General features: G+C 40.3%; 1 protein-coding gene across 1 annotated transcript in view; it reads right to left on the bottom strand.

The window, feature by feature from the left end:
• The window catches only part of LOC145355412 (thrombospondin type-1 domain-containing protein 7A-like), a 429239-nt gene that overhangs the window by 174617 nt on the left and 233275 nt on the right, over positions 1–21347 (bottom strand). Inside the window, exons 4-5 of the mRNA XM_080207485.1 lie at positions 7334–7515; positions 5–160 (exon numbers count right to left, since the gene is read on the bottom strand). Coding sequence (XP_080063611.1) covers positions 5–160; positions 7334–7515 — 338 coding nt within the window. The remainder of the gene's footprint in view (positions 1–4; positions 161–7333; positions 7516–21347) is intronic.

Below are 21347 nucleotides of genomic sequence, written 5' to 3'. Positions count from 1 at the left end.
ATACCTTTCTTTCCTTGGGGACTGTCACAGCTTTCATACGTACATGGTCCCCAAGCAGTCCAGGATGACACTTCACATTCAATGGGACAGGCAATTTGACACAACTGTGTAGTGTTTGGTGTGGGCCCAGTACACAACTTGTTGGCAACAGGTTTTTCAGCTAACAATTAAAGGAAAAATATACATGTTGCTTTAGCCATGACAACAAATAAAACCCCTCATTCAACTTATGCTTTTTTTAATAACATGAGAAAGTGAAAAAATCACCACATCAAGGAGAATGCGTACTCTGAAAGGTGAATAGTAATCTCTTGCATTGGGCTGGATTTTTGATTGGGGGTTTAATTCTTGAGGCACAGGGGCAGGCTATTCATATCCCTAGAAGTTTGTATTTACATTTACATATAGACCATCAGGAATATCAACTTTATAATAACTATATCTTGCCATGGAAATATATACGGTCCTATAATCATGTAACTTTTTGCACTAATTTTCCTTAATTTTAGTCAGAGTGTAGCAGATGTGCCACAAATTAGGTTGAGCCAACACATATTTGGTCCAAATTAACATTCGGGATTCCAGGTAAACCTGTTGGCTATGGACCCTATGCCCACCCAAATTATGGCATTGTGCAATAATGAATAAGGATTCATAAGGGATAAGCATTATTGCACAGCTTACCCATGACAAGTCAAGGGATGGCTAGAACTGACAAGTCTAAGCTTGCTCAGTTTAATACAAGAAATGCATTTCTATCACAAAAAAAACAGAAAATGCTGAACAATCTCAGCAGGTCTGACAGCATCTGTGGCGATAATAGAGCCAATGTTTTCAGTCAGGGTGACCCTTCGTCACAGTAGAAGACAAGGAAAATCGGACAAGATTTATACTGTGAAGGTTGGGGGGGGTGGGGAAAATAATTGATAGTAATGGCATCGGCAGAAAGACAAAAGGAATATAAATGGTGCTGATAAAGGTGGAAAATGGTGCTAAGAGCGTCCATTAAGAGATTGAAATGAGTAAATGGCAGAACATTAGTGGCATTATAAACTATCCCAGCAAAGAATAATAATTATGTAGAGGATGAAGAGTTTCTTTCTGAGATTAAAAACCAAATGGGGGTGAATTATCAGGTCCAGTTCTGGGCCCCATTCACCTCTGTTCCTGATCTTAGAGGTCTTGATAATTCACCACAATTTGGCCAATATGTCACTTTCTCAACAATACTTTTAGCATCAGATATTTTTACTGAGGTAAGTTTGGGGGCATCATGTAAACATTATCAATTAGGTTAACAGCCAACAGATTTTCCAGTAGGCCTCTAGTTTCTAGGTGTTTATACTGAGTTTTTTAAAGGGGTAACCAAGAAGGTAGAAGAGGGCAATGCAGTTGATGTTATCTACATGGACTTTAGCAAGGCCTTTGACAAGGTACTGCGTGGTAGGTTGTTGCATAAAGTTAAATCTCACAGGATCCAGGTGAGGTATCTAATTGCATACAAAATTGGCTTCTTGACAGAAGCCAGAGGATGGTTGTAGAGGGTTGTTTTTCAAATTGGAGGCCTGTGACCAGCGGTGTGCCTCAGGGATCGGTGCTGGGTCCACTGTTATTTGTCATTTATATTAATGATTTGGATGAGAATATAGGGGACATGGTTAGTAAGTTTGCAGATGACACCAAGATTGGTGGCATAGTGGACAGCGATGAAAGTTATCTCCAATTGCAACGGATCTTGATCAATTGGGCCACTGAGTTAACGAAAGGCAGATGGAGTTTAGTTTTGACAAATGCAAGATGACGCATTTTGGTAGATTGAACCAGGGCAAGACTTAGTCAGTTAATGGTAGGGTTTTGGGGAGAGTTGCAGAACAAAGAGATCTAGGGGTACATGTTCAGAGCTCCTTGAAACTGGAGTCACAGGTGGACAGAGTGGTGAAGAAAGCATTTGGTATGCTTGGTTTCATCATTCAGAACATTGAATACAGGAGTTGGGATGTCTTATTGAAGTTGTACAAGACATTGGTAAGGCCACACTTGGAATACTGTGTGCAATTCTGGTCATCCTATTATAGAAAGAACATTATTAAATTAGAAAGAATGCAGGAAGATTTAGTAAGATGCTACCGGGACTTGGTGGATTGAGTTATAATGAGAGGCTGAATAGACTGGGGCTTTTCTCTCTGAAGCATAGGAGGCTGAGGGGGAGGTCTACAAAATAATGAGGAGCATAGACAAGGTAGATAGTCAATGTCTTTTCCCAAGGCTAGGGGAGTCTAAAACCAGAGGGCATAGGTTTAAGGTGAGAGGGGAGAGATACAAAAGTGTCCAGTGGGGCAATGTTTTCACACAGAGGGTGGTGAGTGTCTGGAACAAGCTGCCAGAGGTAGTAGTAGAGGCGGGTACAATGTTATCTTTTAAAAAGCATTTAGGTAGTTACATGGGTATGAGGGGTATGGAGGGATATGGGCCAAATGCAGGCAATTGGGATTAGTTTAGGGGTTTTAAAAAAAAGGCAGCATGGACAAGTTGGGCCACAGGGCCTGTTTCCATGCAGTAAACCTCTCTATGACTCTAAGTGATGGGCAATGGGGGTAGCTGAACTGCATGGAGATGACTTGTTTGGGTATAACATTCCTGGCAAATCTACATGTCTTCCTTACCTGTCTACCTGCTGTTGGTGGAGTCAAAGGCTGCCCTCTATAGGTATTCCAACCCAAGTCCCCTACAGTTTTGGACAGACTGCTTTTTTACCTCTGCCACTGGAGGTAGTTGGAGGTAACCTTTTTGTCCCTGATTGCTAGTCTATTTGTCTACGAGCAATATCTCTCAAAAATGAATGAGCAGATTTCAATGAAACTTGGTTCACAGATAAAGTACAGTGCAAAGAAGAACTGATTAGTTTTTGGCAAAGATGTGAATCCTGATTCAGATCTTTGAACATTTTTCGAGGACCTGTTAACATTTTGACAGTGAAATTACTCTTTTTAAGCATGTTGAATATTTTAGAATGTTGTGGATTGTTTCAGCTGCAGTTTGTCACCACTATCAAAGTGTGAGCAGAATTTTCAGAGCAGCTTGTTGGATACGGATTGGACTGAAACCTTCTCAGTGAGATGGAAACACTTAACAAAATAATTTATTTTTTCAACTTTGTAGTTAGAGTATTAATCACATATGGAAAAGCCTGTAATAACATTGAGATTACACAGTGTGGGGGAGGTTTGCAAACTATCAAGTGCCCTTCTTCACTGGTAGTTTTTGTATTTAAGCTTTTCAAATTTTGATGAGAAGGCACCTCTATAATATTGCATCTTTTCAATCATCTACCCTTGATTGCATGTTGCTCCTTATCTCAAACTGGAATGCCTCTGATTGACCTTCTAGCTTTCAAAGCCCACCCATAACTAAATTCCAAACAAGTCACTGTTTCCCCCCCAGGAGTGGGTTGAGTACAGGATCCTGCTTTCTGCCCCTGAACTGAAAATTCAGATCATATAATAACACAACCCAACAAAATGGAGAAAGTACAAAAACAAGAATTTTTCTCATCAGTATTGTTAAAATGTTCACTGACAATAAATGGAGTGTGGGTGTCACTGGCTAGGTGAGCATTTAATACCTATCTGTAATTACACTTGATGAGGTGGTGGTGGGTTGCCTTCTTGAACCGCTACAGTCCATGTGGCATATGTATATCACAGTGCTATTAGGGAGGGTGTTCTAGGATTTTGAGTCAGCGACAGATAAGGAATGGTGATGCTATATTTCCAAGTCAGGATAGTCGGTGGTTTGGAGGGAAACTTCCAGATGGTGATGTCCCCATGTGTTTGACGTCTTTATCCTTCTAGCCGGTAGCAGTCATGGGTTTTGAAGATCTTGTAGATGGTACACACTGCTGCTACAGTGCATTGGTGGAGGGAGTGAAGGTTTGTGGATGGGGTTCCAATCAAGCGGATTGAATGGTGTCAAGTTTCTCCAGTGTTGTTGGAGCTGCACTCACCCAGGCAAGCAGAGTACTTCAGCACACTCCTGACATATGCTTTGTATATTTGGACAGCTTTGAGGAGTCCAGAACTGAGTTACATGCTACAGGACTCCTGGTCTCTGACCTGTTCTTGTAACTACAGGATGTAAATGTTGTCTAAATCCTAATGGTCCATCAAGTGCCACACATATCAACTATCTGTAATTTTCATAGTTAGTATTTCAGATTTAGAGCTGGAGCTCAAAGTGGGGTGATACACTTTGGAAGGAAAGGAAGTATACTATGAAAGGTCTGACACTAGGAAATTACAAAGATCAAAGAGGCCTTGGTGTGTTTGTCCATAGATCTCTGATGGCAGAAAGGCAGGTTAATAGCGTGGGTAAATAGGCATATGACACACTGTCCTTTATCAATCAGGGTATAGATTACAAAAACAGAGAGGTCCTGATGGAGTTGCAAAGAACTTTGGTGAGGCCAACAGCTGGAGTACTGTGTGCAGTTCTGTTCGCTACATTATAGGAAGGACATGAAGGCACTGGAAGGGGCACAGAGGAGATTTACCAGGATGTTGCCTGTGATGAAACATTTAAGTTATAAAGAGAGGTTGGATAGGCTTGGGCTGTTTTCTCTGGAGCAGAGAAGACTGAGGGAGGAGGTGTTCAAGATTATGAGGTACATGGACAGGGCAGATAGGGTGTTCCCCTTGGTTGAAGGGTCAGTTACGATAAGACACAAGCTAAAAGTGAGGGGTGGAAGATTTAGGGGGGATTTGAGGAAAACTTTTTTATTCAGAGGGTGGTGATGGTCTGGAATGCACTGCCCAGGAGGGCGGTGGAGGTGGATTGCCTCATATCATTTAAAAAGTACCTGGATAAGTACTTGGCACGCCACAACATTCAAGGTTGTGGGCCAAGTACTGGTAAGTGGGATTACGTGGGCAGGTCAGGGCCTTTCATTCGTCAGTGCAGACTCGATGGGCCGAGGGGCCTCTTCTGCACTGTAATATTCTGTGATTCCTTTACTGTCCTGCCAAAGTCCCCAGAAGTGGAAAAAAGATGACAAAAAAAAAGTTAATCTAATTTGCCTTTACCACCCAGACTAAATAATGATAATGAAGTTGTTTACCAGTCACAGCAATAAGTCCCTATCAATTAATCTACAAAGACCTAAACATAGCACGATTAAAACCCCAGAAGTGGAAGCTTTGGTAAATGAAGCCACCTTTTTTCTTCTAAGCATGTTTATGGTCGTACAATCAGTAAGGGAATCAAGAATTATGGGGAAAAGACAGAAAAGTGGAGTTGAGGATTATCATATTAGATCCATCATGATCTCATTGAATGGTGGAGCAGATTCGATGGGCTGAATGACCTGCTTCTGCTCTGATGTCTTATGGTCTGGTCATATTACACTTCCTGCAAGTCTCAAATTGCTTAGATACTGTGTCTCAAAATATTTTTTTTCTGGGGGAAATCCATTTAAGATAGCAAAGAATCAAAATAGAGTACCTCTGTGAACTAAGGGATGGAGTAGAATTAAAGAAGGATAGTTGATGAACATTGGAGTGGTACAGGGGAAAGAACTGACAGATTTCCTTGGTGCAGTGAAGAGGTAAGAACAGAGAAATAAAGAATGCTTATTTGAACTGATTGAATGGTTGTTGTGGGGTTAATCTGAGAAAAATAACTGAACTTGAAATGTGAAGAATCAGAGAATCTTTGTGAGGGAGAACTAGTGGGGAAGAAGCATGCAAGAATAACTAGCGAGGGAGGGGGAGTGAAGAGTGCATATGTGAACTGGAAAAACTGAGAGAACATTGCCTCTGTGTCACTTTAGCAATCAATTAATAGTCTAAGATTATTTAACAAATCAGATTTAAAACAAGATTTTGACTTTGTGTAATGAATGATGGCCAATGACCTGACTTCAAGATAAATAAAATCAGCAGGGATATAAGATGGCTGCTGATTCACCATCACTCATTTTATACTATCACGCTTAGTCAAGATCTACCACATTTTAAGAAGTTACCCCGTAAATGCCACATAAGCATACAACTGTAGCTGCACCAGAATCATGCAACCATAATTAGTTATGGTTCGTTTTAAGCAGCCTACTCTTAATATTTGTGAGGGACAATCATTCACAAATAAGAGTACATAGAAACATTGAAACATAGACAATAGAAGGGGGAATAGACCATTTGGCCCTTTGAGTTTGCTCTGTCATTCAATATGATCACAGCTGATCCTCTATCTCATCATCATACTCTTGCTCTCTTCCCATATCCTCTGACACTTTTGAATCTCAAAATCTATCGATTTTCTTACTTGAAAAATGAAAAGCAATGGCCCTGAATTTATAGTATATGAAGATCTGAGACAAATGTGTACTCAACTCCGTTGTCACTATTTTAATAGAGCCATTAACTCATTTATTTAAACAAGCTAGTACTTATAATAAAATATCATTATATTCTGATACAAATGCTTTGCATAGTTCACTTTGCAAAGTGTAATTGCATTCACAGAGTGCATTGTTTGTAGTCTTGACAATGCCTGTCATTGGTAGGATATGATGTGGCACTTCTAAGCAGATAACAAAAGAAATTAAATATCTTTTCATAAAACAAAATCCCTATAGATTCTTTTATTTTCAAATAAATATATACACATGAATGGCTTAAACCATCCAGACAGAACATCTTACTTATGGACAAGTTACAGTTGATGGACAAAGCTTGAATAAACTTTCTCCAGATTACAGATCAGCTGATACTGGCTGATGAATATTGGTACTGGGTGAAGATGTAGGCTATTGTGGTCAGACTCAACAATATTCTTTCAGTTTTGTTTTTATATAGTTTTATTTCCACCATTTGTTTAGTTGATGTTCTAGCATTCATTTTAATTAGTTTATTTTTAAAATATCCATCCTTGCAATTGATTGTGAATGGTTTGAATTTTGATTATTCAGGAAGCCTATGCCTTTGTGAGGGTATGAAGAAAAAGACATTTTATTCCTTCTCTTCTATATATAAAAGTGTTACATGGAACAGTCAGGGAGAATCAATTGTATGCATCACCTTTTGCTACAATAAAGCCTTTCTTGGCCATACAGTTGTATCAGATTTGGATCTGATTATTATTCATTCATAAAACTTAGGAGAAATTTAATGCTGTGAATGAAATTGATATTAATTAATGTAATTCATGAAAATGAAATATTCCATATAGAAAGGCTTACTTGAAGTGGTATATTGCGGAAAATCAAACTGACATTTAAATCTAGCCTGCAGGGGATAAACACAGTGGGTCACATTACAGATCAAACATGGTCCAGTACCTTCCTTTTCCTTAAGTGTGTTCAGATAAGATAAGAGGTCTTCATTAACTTGCACACAGTAATATTCCCGGGTTTGAATTCCCCCACCACAGAGGGCAGTTTGATTTCCACGTCGTCTGTCTTGCTGGCTGAGCAGTGAGTCAACTCGACATTCACTCCATTCTGTTGTCCTCCACGAATATCTGCAACATGCATTTTATGAACCAGTGAACAAATTATTTAATTTCAAAATCAATCACTTCAAAATTCCACATGGACTGCAATGGCTCATGAAGATGACTCATCCGCACGTTCTTAAGGGCACCAGGGACAGGCAATAAATAAATTACATACAAACATATAATTAGTCAGACACTCAGCCTTTTGAGCTAGCTCTGCCATTCAACAAGATCATGGCTGATCTGATTGTCACCTCAACCCCAAATTCCTGCCTACCCTGATAAGTTTTCATCTCTTTGTTAATCACAAGTCTATCTAGCTCTGCCTTAAAACTATTCAAAGACTTCGCTTCCGCTGCCTTTTGAGGAAGAGAGTTCCAAAGACTTTTGGCCATCTGAGAAAGAAAAATTCTCCTCATCTCCATCTTATATATGAGTGACCCCTCACTTTTAAATAGTGACGCCTAGTTCTAGATTCTCCCACAGGAGGAAACATCATCAAAACTGCCAATACCCCCCAGGATCTTAAAGGTTTCAATCAAGTCACACCTTCCTCTTTTAAACATTAATGAATACAAGCCTAACCTGCCCATTCTGTCCTCATAAAACTACCCATCCACCTCTGGTATTAGTCTAGTAAATGTTCTGTGAACTGCTTCCAATGCATTTACATCTTTCTTTCAATAAGACACAATACTTCAGATGTGGTCTCACTGGTGCCCTGTAGAACTGAAGCATAACCACTCTACTTTTGTAATTAATTCCCCTTGTAATAAACAATAACATTCTTCAAGCTTTTCTAATCATTTGCTATGCCTGCATACTGCATTTTACACCACTATTTTACATACATCTTTAGATGGCTCTTCTTCCTCCCTGTGGCTAGTATCAACAACCAATAAATATAGGCTGGCAAACGTTACGACATCCAAATCCCGAGCATGATTTATTTTAAAAAACAGAATTTTAAAAAAAGTTCTTTAGAAGGAGTAATGCTGATAAGACCATCTAGTTCTCAATTTCTCTGAGAAGGTGACAATGAAGGTGACTTTAACCCGCTGCAGTTTCATCCTTATTGAAGGCCTTTTGTTTTTACAATGGAATAGTTTGCTAGACCACGTCAGAGGAAATACATTTTATTTGTGCAATGGATTGGGACTATTGGTTAAAACTAAAGCATTACAGGTTGGTTTTCTGTTGAGTTGCATCATTACGCTCAATGCCAGAACTGATTTACAATGCCTCCTGTGACAGTCGACATGCTGTAATGCAGCCTGCATCCAAATTACCAATGAGTATTTTTGTGCACATTAAATAGAATCGGAAACAGTTTACAGTCATTGTTTATCATTTTAAAATGCATTGCTCATGGTCACCTCATAAAATTTTTTCCTGGATTGGATATAGAATTTCTGACAGCGACATCTTCAGAAAAATGGATCTGAAATATGGCTCAGTTGCTTCATTAATTTTTAAAGCAAAGAACATCTAACATCCTACTGTTTCAATCCATTGGTAAGCCCTAGTACCTGACATCCATATCACACTCTTAAATATTCTACTGGTAGAATTCTACCAATTGAACATCAGAGGCAAGGAATACCATCAGCAGAATGGCTAAAGATGGACTTGCGAGACCAGTGTCAAGCTGGATGAAAAGGAAAATGTATTTTAGTTTCCCTTCCCAGTCAAATGCTACACAAGTGCATAGCTGTATGCCTGCTCTTTAAAAAATACTCGACACGTAAGAGAGCAGATTGAACAAAAGAAATATTCAGGCCCTGAAACACAGTAGTGCAATGTATGTTCCAATTTTATATTGAAAAAGAAATCAAACAGTGGGAGCAATTCATTCAACCTGCTCCCTTTCCCATTCCCTTCATTCCAGCAGCGAGCAATTACAGCCAACAGAATGGTACTAGTTAGCAAAAACATCGTGCCGACTCACAGATATAAAAACTTTGCTAAACTTTCTGGCAAGCTTTCAACTAAACGAAACAGACAACTTGAAATCTCTTTGAAGTTTCCTGCATCAAAATTTGGAAAAATGTAACAGCACTCCAAGCACTTCATTTAGGCAAAGAACACTGAGATTGTTGCTCAGAGCTGCACATCCTTTTTGAAATACTTCAGCAAAAAAATATAAAGGAACATTTTGATTTATTTTTAAAGATTCTATGTATCCTAAAAACTTCAAAGGATATTCTATACTCCTGGAGTTAATGCATATAAAAGGACAGAGAGCTTTTTAAGTAGGATGTCAGATGCTCCTTGCTTAAAAAATTAATGAAGCAACCAGGCCACATTTCAGATCTATATTTTTGAAGACATCGCTGTCAGAAATTCTATATCCAATTGAAGGAAGTAGTTTATGAGGCAACCATGAGAATACATTTCAAAATGATAAAAAAGTGATCATTGCTCGTTTCAGCTGCTATTTAATATTCACAAAAATATTCATTGGTGATTTGGATGAAGGTTACTCTCCATTTAATGATGGGGATTGAAGGCTTGTTTCTCAGCTGGCTTAGGGATTTTTAAAACTGATGTTTAAAATAGAATCCCTACAGTGCAGAATAAGGCAATTCGGCCCATCAAGTCTGCACCAACCACAATCCCATACAAATCACGGCCCTATTCCTGTAATCCCTCATATTTACCCTGCTAATCCCCCTGACACTAGAGTTAATTTAGCACGGCCAATCAACTGAACCTTCACAACTTTGGGCTGTCGGAGGAAACCAGAGCACCCAGAGGAAACCCATACAGATACAGAGAGAATGTGCAAACACACAGTGACCCAAAGGCCAGAATTGAACCTGGAATTTGACATCTGAGCTAGTAGAGACAAATTAGCCAGAGATCTGACTCCTAATTATTGTTTTGGAACCTGTGGAGAAAAGGGTGCGGCTGTGAACAGTGGCCAAGTGAAGCTTTGCTCTGTTACCTTAAGGGATGAATAGCCCATCGGCACTTATTGGTTAGACTGGGTCATGAAAAATAGCTGTTTGGGTTCAGGCAAGGAATGTGCCTGGACAACTCAATGTACATACATATACCAGCAAAAGTTAATGCATTCACAAGAGGATTTTTGGGGATAAGGGAAGGAAATTAGAGGGGAACAAATAAAGCTACCACCTTGACAAATGTGAACTAATGTAAGTATGAGCATTGATTTTCTGAGAGGATGAATCTACTAATATCACAACTGATCTCAAAACAACTAACTAACTGTTTATACATGCATTCACTCTGTTGTGAATTGACTTGTGATCAGAGAACACTTGTCCATAATGGGAAAGATGCTCTATCTGAATAAAGTTAAACCTGGTGTGGTGGAGAAATAGTTGAACCATTGGACGCTTACACTCCATGTCTCAGGTGCTCTGAGGAAGTGTCTCAGCACAATGAAAATGAGTTGTAATGGCCTTCTGTCCTGTTTCAACAAGCTAGAACTTTTTTAAGAATGCCAACTGTAGTAGTTGCAGCACAAATTAAGTTAAAAAAAAATGATGTAGCTGTTCCTGGGCAATCTGAATTTTAAGATAATTTATGGAAAATCATTTGACTTACTGTAATCTTTGGTACTGAATTCTCCTGGTAACTATTAAATCATAGGTGATTTCTACTATGTGAAAGTCATAGAACTGGTATTATTCTTAATATTTTCTCCAATTTTTAAGACACTTTATTTCACATAACGCTTTACATCCTACCTGCGGCAAGTCCCAACCACTGAAGAGTATAAGATAGCAAAGCGGTTATTATTAGCTTCCTCTTTCATTCACCACTGCTTTGAGCATATCTGAATCTTCAAAAGAATCTCTCGAAATAAACTCGACCAATTTGCGCCATTCTGGCTCCTGCTGACATTTCACTGAATAGGACTGGACAATGACATATTAACTTGGTTCAGTTATAATAGTACTCCTGTATACTCTCTCACACAGTTGGGGAATCACATCTCAGAAAAAATTTGAAAAGACAGACATAGGGTGCAATTCACCCGACTGTACACTTAAGTGCTCCCGCCAGTGGGAAACCCAGAGTATTTCCCACTGGCATTAGCAGCATCTGTTAGGTGGGATTCAACCATCTAATTAATGCAAATTTATGTATTGTGGGAAACGCAACAGCTATCCTGGATTTTCAGAGATCAGGATTCCTTTTGAACCAGTGTGGTTATGAAGAAAAGAAGCTAAAAGCAGTTAGCTGTTTTGACGTTGTCTGCAGTTGTCAAGCAAAACTAGGCTGTTTATAAATACTGCAAATAAGAACAATGTTGGCGGGCGGGGGGGGTTACTTCAGCTGCATTCAACAATGAAAGGAAAAATAAATAAACAAACCTTGAGCATGCTGCGTAAAAACCATTAAATTGTCATTAAAAGGCCAGTTAAATGTTTTGGACTTTGAAACTGAATGAAAACAAAGGTTTTCAAAGGATTTCAAGGGACTTCAAAGGTTTTGAGTTTTCTAGGAAGGAACGCAGTGTTAAAAGAATGTGGTTGAGTGAGCAACAAGGGTGAAGGAAATCCCCTGTCTGGTGAAACTGACTTCTTCTGTGAGTCAGAGGACTGCAAAAGGGGTGTTCTGATACCTGCAAATTCTTACAGAGAGAATGGGGAATCCCTTCTGCAGGATGGAGTGCTGTTGTAATTTGGAAGTCTTCCAGGTGTCCAGGGGGCATGGAAATTAAATTGACCAGGCCATTTAAGAACATAAGAACATAAGAAATAGGAGCAGGAGTAGGCCATCTGGCCCTTCGAGCCTGCCCCGCCATTCAATAAGATCATGGCTGATCTGTCGTGGCTCAGTTCCACTTCAAAGTTTTCACAGTACACAGTCAAGAGTTAAGGTTTTGATCAAAGCGCTGCCTGATATCACCATGCCAAGATTGATCTTCAGGTTTTCCAGGCTACAACCTGAGCAGTGCCAGTGAGGCAAACTGGGTAGATCATGATGGGTTAGCTGCTTGGAGGGAATCCTAATTTAGCCTCAACCTTGATTCAGCAGCCATTGGGCTCCCCGCCAGTGGTAAGTTGTGCTGGTGAATCCCAACTGTAATTTTCTGCCTCAAATTCTCCAGGCAGAATGTTACAGAGAAACAGGATGTTGTCACTTCCAATGGGAACTTTAAAATATAGTTGCAAGCCCGGATGTTGTGTGTTTAGGAGGGGAACTTGAAGGTGACGGTGATCTCAATGCATCTATGCCTCAAGGACTACTAGGTAATAGAGGTCATAGGTTTATAAGGTGCTGCTGAAGGAGGTTTGATTAGTTGTTGCAGTGCATCTTGTGGATGATACACACTGCTGCCATTGAGCACAATTGATGGAGAGACTCCTATGTTTAAAATGGTGCAAAGGGTACCAATAAAGCTAGCCGCTTTGTCCTGGATGGTGTTAAACTCCTGGAATTGTTGGAGCTGCAGTCATCAAGGCAAAATGGAGAGTATCCATCACACTCCTGGTTTATGCCTTGTAGACCGAGGCTTGGGTGGAATCAGGTGGTGAGTTACCTGCCACAGATTCCCCTTCCTCTTGATGTACACTTGCAGCTAATCAAGTTTCTGGTGAATGATAAGCTTCAGGATGTTGATGGCCGGAGATTTAGTAATGATTATGCCATTGGACATCAAGAAAAATGGTTTGATGCTGTATTTAATATTGAATATTATGTATAAAAATACATAATTCCAAAATCTCATCTGGAGAGAAACAACCATTACCATCCTCACATAAAGGATAATACACTCTCTGGAACAGTCAATTGTTGCATAAGAAGATATATCCGGATACATTGAGTTCTGGGTATTCAAAATTTGAATTTGTTACTAATTGCTGAATGAGTTTTGGCTAAATACCCAGTGAAAGTTGAACCAGATCCATAAATTTAAAAAAAATTCTCCATTTGACATAAAAATCAAGTTAATGCAGGTGGCCAGCTATAAACTTCTAGTTACTGGAGAAAATAGTCATATTTTGATCAAAGAAGTATGTCCTTCATTTTGATATTTTGAGATTATCACCATGGTATTTTTAGGCATCACTGCTTGACAAACATCATATTACAAGCATCATGTTCTTGGAGGGATGTTGCTGGGGCTCGAAGTACCAACAATTTAAAGGCAGTGGCACCACCAGAAAACTAGGACAACTGGTTTGTCATTGCTTTGACCCCTGCTCCCTGCCACATCAAAAACAAGTACCTTCAATCCATTCTCTACTCCAACAGCCATAAGGTTCTAGCCTGTCAGATATCTCTCCTTAAATTGGCTGTTCTCAGTATTGTCTAAAAATGGTAGCCAAGCCATCAAAGTGACTGTGTCCTTTATGTAATGATATTGGCTCAAATCTTCTGCTCTCTCGATTGTCAGTTGAGAGATGCATGACAGGATTCTTGTGGATATCATGATGCACAGACATACAAGGAAATTGCCTGGGAACTTGAAACTTCCAATGGGCTGATTCAATGATGGCCAGGACCCTCCATGAAGTTTCTAACCCTGATCTCAGTGGAAACGCAGATCAGCTGCATACTTACCCCAGAAAAGTTAGACAGTTTGATACTTCATCTAATTCAGCAGTTAGCCAGGGTAACTCCAGTGAGCACCACAACTGATACCCATCTGCCTCCTGCCATTGATCTTTAAATAGTAGAAGTTGCAGGTTTGGAAGGTGCTGGAGAAGGATATTTCCTCTTGTGGAGAGACTAAAACTCAGGGACAGTTTAAAACAGAGATGAGGATCTGAGGGTCATCAATCTGTGAAATTCTCTTCCCCACGAGAGCGAAGGAGGCTGGGTCATTGAACTTATTCAAGATTGAGTTAGGACAGATTTTTGACAACGAGGGAGTCAACAGGGGGACAAACAGGAAGGTGCAGTTGAGACCACAATCAGCTCAGCCATGAACTTAACAAATGGCAGAGCAGCTTGAAGTGGCAAATGGCCTACTCTTGTTCCCAAGTCGTATGTTCTGAGTAAAAAAGGGGTGTGACCGCTTTGCCTCCTGACTCACTGGGCTTGATCCCTACACTACCCATTTCTGCTTTTTCCACAGTCAGGAGATACGACTGAAATGGGTAGTAATATCAGGCTGGAGAAAAGTCTGCAAGCAGCGGCAATGTGCCCAGCCTTGTTACTAACCAGAAGGCCTAGGACAGTATACATATTTTTTCTTTTCTTTTCCTTTTGCCTTCTAAGTTGCTGCATCATACCTTGTGGAAATAATTTGGGATCTCACTTCAATATTTTACTGAGTTAAATAAAGTCCATGCAACCAGATCTTGTAGCTGATGTGTTTGTCCTCCGCTGTATACTATGAAATGTGTCATATGGTGAATCAGAAATGCATCATTGCATGAGATTTATGCAGCTGGTACAACTTCACACAACCAGCCTTAAACTTTCCAAGTGTAAACCACACAACCCACAAAGTTAACAGGTTTGAATCCCTGCTGAGTGAACAAAAACAGAATCAGACTCATTCAAGTCAGTGAAACTGTTCTGTCGCGACCAACTGCCAAGTCTAACACAAATTGGCTGTTATAGGGTATAAGTTACGAAGGAAGATTGGACAAATTTGGTTTGTTTTCATTTGAACGTCAGAGGCTGAGGGACTATTTGATAGAAATTTACAAAACTATGAGAGGCATGGATAGTGGGAGTCTTTTAAGGGGGAAAGTTCAAAGGAAATGTGAAAAGGTTGAGTGCCTGGGATGCACTACCAAAGGAGGTGATAGGAATAAATACAATAGCAAATGTATGAGAGGCATCTTAACAGATACATGAATAGGCAGAGAACTGTGTAGAGGCAAAAAATGTTTAGTTCAGAAAGGCATTGTGTGTCAGTCAGTGCAAGTGGGCCAAAGGACCTAGACCTGTGTTGTACTGACCTATATTCTGTTTCATTATCACATGGTTATATCAGAAGGTAAATAACACCAGAAACACTGTGGATGGAATTCTCCCAAAACATTTCTAAATGTTGTCCCTAGCAGGAAAACTGGTCAGTTTCCTCTTGGGAGGGTCAAAGAACAAAGAACAAAGAAAATTACAGCACAGGAACCTCCAAGCTTGCATGACCAACGATGCAATTCAGTTCGTAATTCAACCACATTTAGAAATCTTTTTGAAACTTGGAAAAATTCTCATTGATTTCTCCCACACAATTATTTGGATTGGGACCTAACAACAAGGAAAACACTGACTCCTCATTCAGGTGCCATTTTTAAAGAACCCTGATCTCCAGTCAACCCTACACACACCAAGCCCCCAGACTCAAGCCAAACCCCCCCAACTACCACCCCAACCCCCCTGCATTCGCTGGTACTAGCACACCCTCACTGCCAGTTGAGTGACTTACTGGCTCTTCAAAAGTCCCCCTCCTTCAGGAGACATCTCATGAACTCTCCCTTCAGGAGACCCCCTCCATGCAATCCCCTTCCTTCAGGAGCTGCCCCCGGCCCACCTCCTCTTTTCAGGAGCCCTCCCTTCCAGAACCCAGTCCCCCGATGGATTACTTTGTCTCTTCAGTAGCTCCGTCAATGGCGACCCCCCAACTCCTTTCTGAGGCGTCCCCATGGACGCCCCCTTCAGGAGACCACCACCACCCCCCTCCCCAACATTGTTCCTTGCCAAACCTGACACCCTGGCAATGTTAACCTGGCACCCTGGCACTGCACCCAGCAACTTGCAGTGCCAATCTGATTTCTATTTGTGGAGATCAGTAGTGATTGACGCAGGGTTCCTGCTGCCCCCGAAAGTTGAAGACTGTTGGGAGCAGGGAGAAAATCGGCTTGAAATTGACAAAGCGTATTTAAGGAGATTTAAATATATTAATCCAATTCCTGCCCTTGGAGGGTGAGAACTGGATTATGTCCAGGTGGCAAAAAGTCCAAAGGGGGTTCTTGCTGACATTAAATGCACTGGGCTTCTCCCCCTTGATTAGGCTGGGGCCAGAGAATCCAGCCCTGTATCGCGTTAAGAGAGTCAATGGCCTTCAGGAAATGTGGAGAATTTAGAGATTTTTACTGTAAAAATCACCACACTGAACAAAATAATAAGTGACACAACAGAAAGGGACAAACTGCATTATAATTTCACGATTCCTGCATTGCTGAAGATCACAGCTGACACTTTTACTCCTTGAACCAATATCAAAAAATTTCTGTAATCATAAGAGGATTTTTCTTCAGAAGCACAAGGGTTTTGTACATGAAAGCTCAAAAATGATTCAACTAGAGAAAAAACAATTTAATGAAGGATTTTATTTCTAAAGAGATGGTCTTCATACTAGATGATACTCAGCAGGATTGAGCACACTCTTTGAAGTTAATTTTTTCATGCAGTTTGGTTTTGCAAGTAATGGGAACAGAATACAATATGTAGAAGTTCAAAAATATATTTTTAACAGAATAAGAGGGATAATTAGCTCTTTAATCCTGATAACATGGTTACCACTATAGAAACAAGCAATAAACTGTAAAGGAAAACAAATAGAATCTGCATTTTAACAATAGGATTTCAAAAGGAATAAGATAATAATAAATAGGAGCAGCAGTAGGTCATTTGGCTCAGCAAGCTTGCTCTGCCACTCAATAAGATCATGACTGATTTGTTTGTGGCCTGAGCTCTAGTTTCCTTTCTGCCCATCATAATCCTTTAATTCCCTCGCAGGTCAAAAATCTGTCTAACTCAGTTTTGAATATAATCAATGACTCAGGCTCACTGCTTTCCGAGTTAGAGGATTCCAAAAAGGGCAGTCCCCTCCTTATTTCCATCTCAAAATGGGAGAACCCTTATTTTCAAACCCCACTAGGGGTAACACCCTCTTGGCATCCGCTCTGTCAACCTCCCTCAGATTCCCGTACAACTAAGTCCCATCTTCACAAAATGAGTCGGGGCCAAGTTCATTACGTAAAAAGAATTTTTCTTAAATCTGGTATTGTGTAGTTCTCCCTTAGAATTATAGTAAAATACATAATGTTATACACAGTTTAACATTAGAGTGCACAGGAAATAAATATGTTGATCAATGAACAGGAAGATGTGTGTTCAAGTGATTTTCATGTGTTTGAGGAGAGCAGCCAGTCTACAGCATGCAGAACTGTCAGTTTATAACCCAATCACTTTCATTCTATAAAATCACCATTTCCAGTAAAATGGTACTATATAAAAATGAGGTTTACCTGTATTATCTCTCATTCTTCTATACTTCAATGATTATACGCCCAAGCTACTTAACACTTCCTCACAGGTCAACACCTTCATTCCAAGAATCAGCCGAGTGAACCTTTTCTGAACTGCTTCCAATTCAAGTAAATGCCTCCATAATAAGGAGACAAAAACTGCATGGGGTACTCTGGATGTTGTTTCACCAATGCACTGTACAGTTTTAGCAAAATTTCTCACTTGCAATAAAGGCCAATATTCCAGTTGCCTTCTTAATGTTTTGCTATACCTGCATGCTAAGCTTTTTTTTTGTGATTCATGTATGGGTCACCCAGATCACTCTATACAGGAGCGTTTTGCAGTCTCTCTCCATTTAAATAATATTCTGCTTTTCTATTTTCCTTCCCCTACCAAAGGAAAAATCTCTCATTTTCCTACATTTTAACTTTTTGCCATTCACGTTACCTATGTCTCTTTGCAGACACTCCGGGGAGAATTTTACACCTCTTCCCCCCACCTCCGCTGGACAAGTTTCAGGCAGGGACATATACACATGGCGATAGGTTGGTTATCCCATTGCCTTCCTGCCCACCCCCTTCTCCCACAAACTGCTCCTCATGATACAGTGGGTGGGAAAGCCAGCCCACCTTTAGGCCTATTGAGGCCCTTAATTGGCCAACTAATGGCCACTAGAGTCTATTTCCATGCCTGTCGCACAATTATTGTGAGCAGCGGAAGGTGGAGAAATGTGACTCGCCTGCTTTTCACCATTTGAGATGAAAAGGCAACAAGGAAAAGGGTTACCTCCTTTGAAGGATGATCTGTGCACTTCAGTGGTAGCTTCACCCAAGATGCTGCCTTCCTTTTGTGCTTCTTCCCCTGGCCTCCAAAGTCCAACACCATCTCACAGCCCCCCCCAGCTGAAGTCCAGATCCACTCCCCCCCACAGTTGAAGTCCAGATCCCTTGCCACCCAAAGACTTAGCTGAGCCCAGCTTCCATCTGTTCTTCCTTTCAGAGTCGGAGTGCAGACTCAACATCACCCACTACTGAGTTCTGGTACTACTTGCCAGCCAATCAGCTCTCAAAGGCAGGACACTTTCTCCCTGAAGGACAGAAGTCCCATTTTTATGTCATTAAGGCTTCAGACAGCATTTTTAAAAATTGGTCAGCACACAATCAAATTTTCTATTGGGAGATGTGATACATCATAGTTGTGTGTCTATGCTCTACTCAAAGCAAAAGTGAAACTAATCTGGATCACATGATCCCTTGTAGTAATATCATGCTGATATTCCTAAAGGCATATTACAACATTCCTCTTTCTTTTTAAAGATACATTTCCCCCTTTCAAAGAAGTATGGCTATTTACAACGTGTGTTCATATTTAGTTACCATTACAAAAATGCATTGAATTGATGAATCTATAGCTGGAATTTTCTGTCCCATCAATGGCAGAAATTGTTGCAGGCCAACAGAAAATTTGATGGACCAGCCAAATGTCCATTGACTTCGGCTAGGAATTTCCTGTCATACAGTGAGTGGGTGAGACCAAAAAATCCCAGCCTATAAGTCCCTAAACTGTAAAGATAATCCGCTAGCATGCCCAGACCTTGTGATGACAGACTTGCTTGGAGGTTATTTTAATTGCTCACAGTGACCTATGGGACTGCCATTCTGTTTCTAGTTGCATTGGGATCTAGTCATAGAACTTAACAATAGCTGAGGAGCTTTTCATTTAATTTATTGTTCAGCAACTCCCAAAAGCCACCTAATGACAAGCTTCTCTGGCCTGATCATTATTACTTTTCTTCTGGCTTGACTCTCCCTTGTCCACTCCCTGGTCACTCGCTTATCCCAATGAAACTAACCCGGTGCCGGTCATCTCAACATGCTGTCACACTCACAGAACTGCCAGGCTATGCACTGCAACTTCACTACAAGGGATCCATTTGCCTATCAACTCTTTGTTTGAGCACTAGATTAATGCTGCGTCTCCAAAGCTTTTCTTCGCTATAATCATGCTACATTTTCAACACTCCCTAATGCTGCAATTTTGTTAAGGTCTGTCCAAAACATTCATGGTCTCTTCATGCCATGTGGCATGATATAAGTTTGCTCACATTTTGCTGCTACTTGTTTTACAACTGCTGATCACAATGTTGTGATATAATATCTTGATCTCATTTACTGTACAAGGCACAAGGCACCAATTGCTCATTAGGGATTGGTTAAACAAGTTGTGTGTACATTTATTAAGACTAGGCACATGAAACAGTTATACATCAGTACAAAACTTGAAAGCAGTAGAGTTATACTTGCACTCTGCTCAAAGCAAAAGTGATCACATGACACACAGCTCTTCTAGTGAAATCCTACAGATATCCATTAAAAGCATATTACAACAGATCCCTGTGGCACTCTGCTAATTATAGTTGGATAACTTGAAAATTATCCATTTGTTCTGACTGTTTTCTATTAGCCAATCCTCTTTGCATTCCATAAGCACAATACCATAAATTTGTATCTTATGCAGTGACACTGTGTTGAGAAATCTACAGGAGGGCCATGACTTGTGACAAGGAGTTCATATTTAAGGGATGAACTGTTTTTAATTCTGTCTTAATTCAAATGCTTGTTTGGTGGATTGCCAATGATATAATTGGATCTGACATTTGATCTCTGCATGGGAGGAATATTATTTAATGATTACATTTTAATTGAGGAGGCATTTACCCAACTATTTATATTAGAGACATGTCATGCATTATAAATTTTTGCTTTAGTGAGAAATGGTCATGTGATCTTTGACCATAAGCATACCTTGGCAATAGTAGCCTAAAAGTCTGTTTGTCTCAGCTCGTAGTTCTCATCTTAGTGAGACTCAATCACACTCCAGAACTTTATCACATAATCTAGTCTGACACCTCAATGCAGTATTTAGGAAATGCCTGTTTCTGATAAATTGTTAAACCAAGGATCCATCTACCTATTTAGCTGGATGTTAAAGATCCTACGGTCCTATTAGAGGAAGAGCAGGGCATTGTCTTGGTGACTTGCCTGGTGATCTACTATGAACCAATATAACAAAAACAGATTACATCAGATGATCAGAGGGAGATGATCTCCCTCCCCAACTGGATCCTAGACTTCCTAATCCACAGACTGTCATCAGTAAGAATAGGCAACGGCACCTCCTTCACAATTATCCTCAACATCGGTGCCCCACAAGGCTGTGTTCTCAGCCCCCTACTGTACTCATAATACACCTATGACAGTGTGGCCATCATTGTGGTGGGCCAGATCTCAAACAATAATGAATGGGAGTACAGGAATGAGATAACAGAATCTGGTGCACTGGTGCGGCTACAATCTTTCCCTCATTGTCAAGAAATCGAAGGAGATTGTCATCACTTTCAGGAAGCATAGAGGAGAACATGCCCCTGGCTACGTCAATGGGACGAAGTAGAAATAGCCATAAGCTTCAAACGTCTATGTGTCCTGATCACCAACAACCTGCCCTGGGTCCCTCCATGTGGACGCTATAGTTAGGGAACGCCTCTACTTTTCAGGAGGCTAAGGAAATTTGGCATGTCCGCTACAAATCTCACCAAGCATCCTTTCTGGTTGTATCACAGCTTGGTATGGCTCTTGCTCTGTCCAAGACAGCAAGAAACTACAAAG

This window comes from Carcharhinus amblyrhynchos, chromosome 2 (genome assembly GCF_965287045.1).
Source record: "Carcharhinus amblyrhynchos chromosome 2, sCarAmb.v2.hapA, whole genome shotgun sequence".
In the NCBI taxonomy this organism is placed as follows: domain Eukaryota; kingdom Metazoa; phylum Chordata; class Chondrichthyes; order Carcharhiniformes; family Carcharhinidae; genus Carcharhinus; species Carcharhinus amblyrhynchos.
This window is presented reverse-complemented; position numbering and strand designations above follow the sequence as displayed.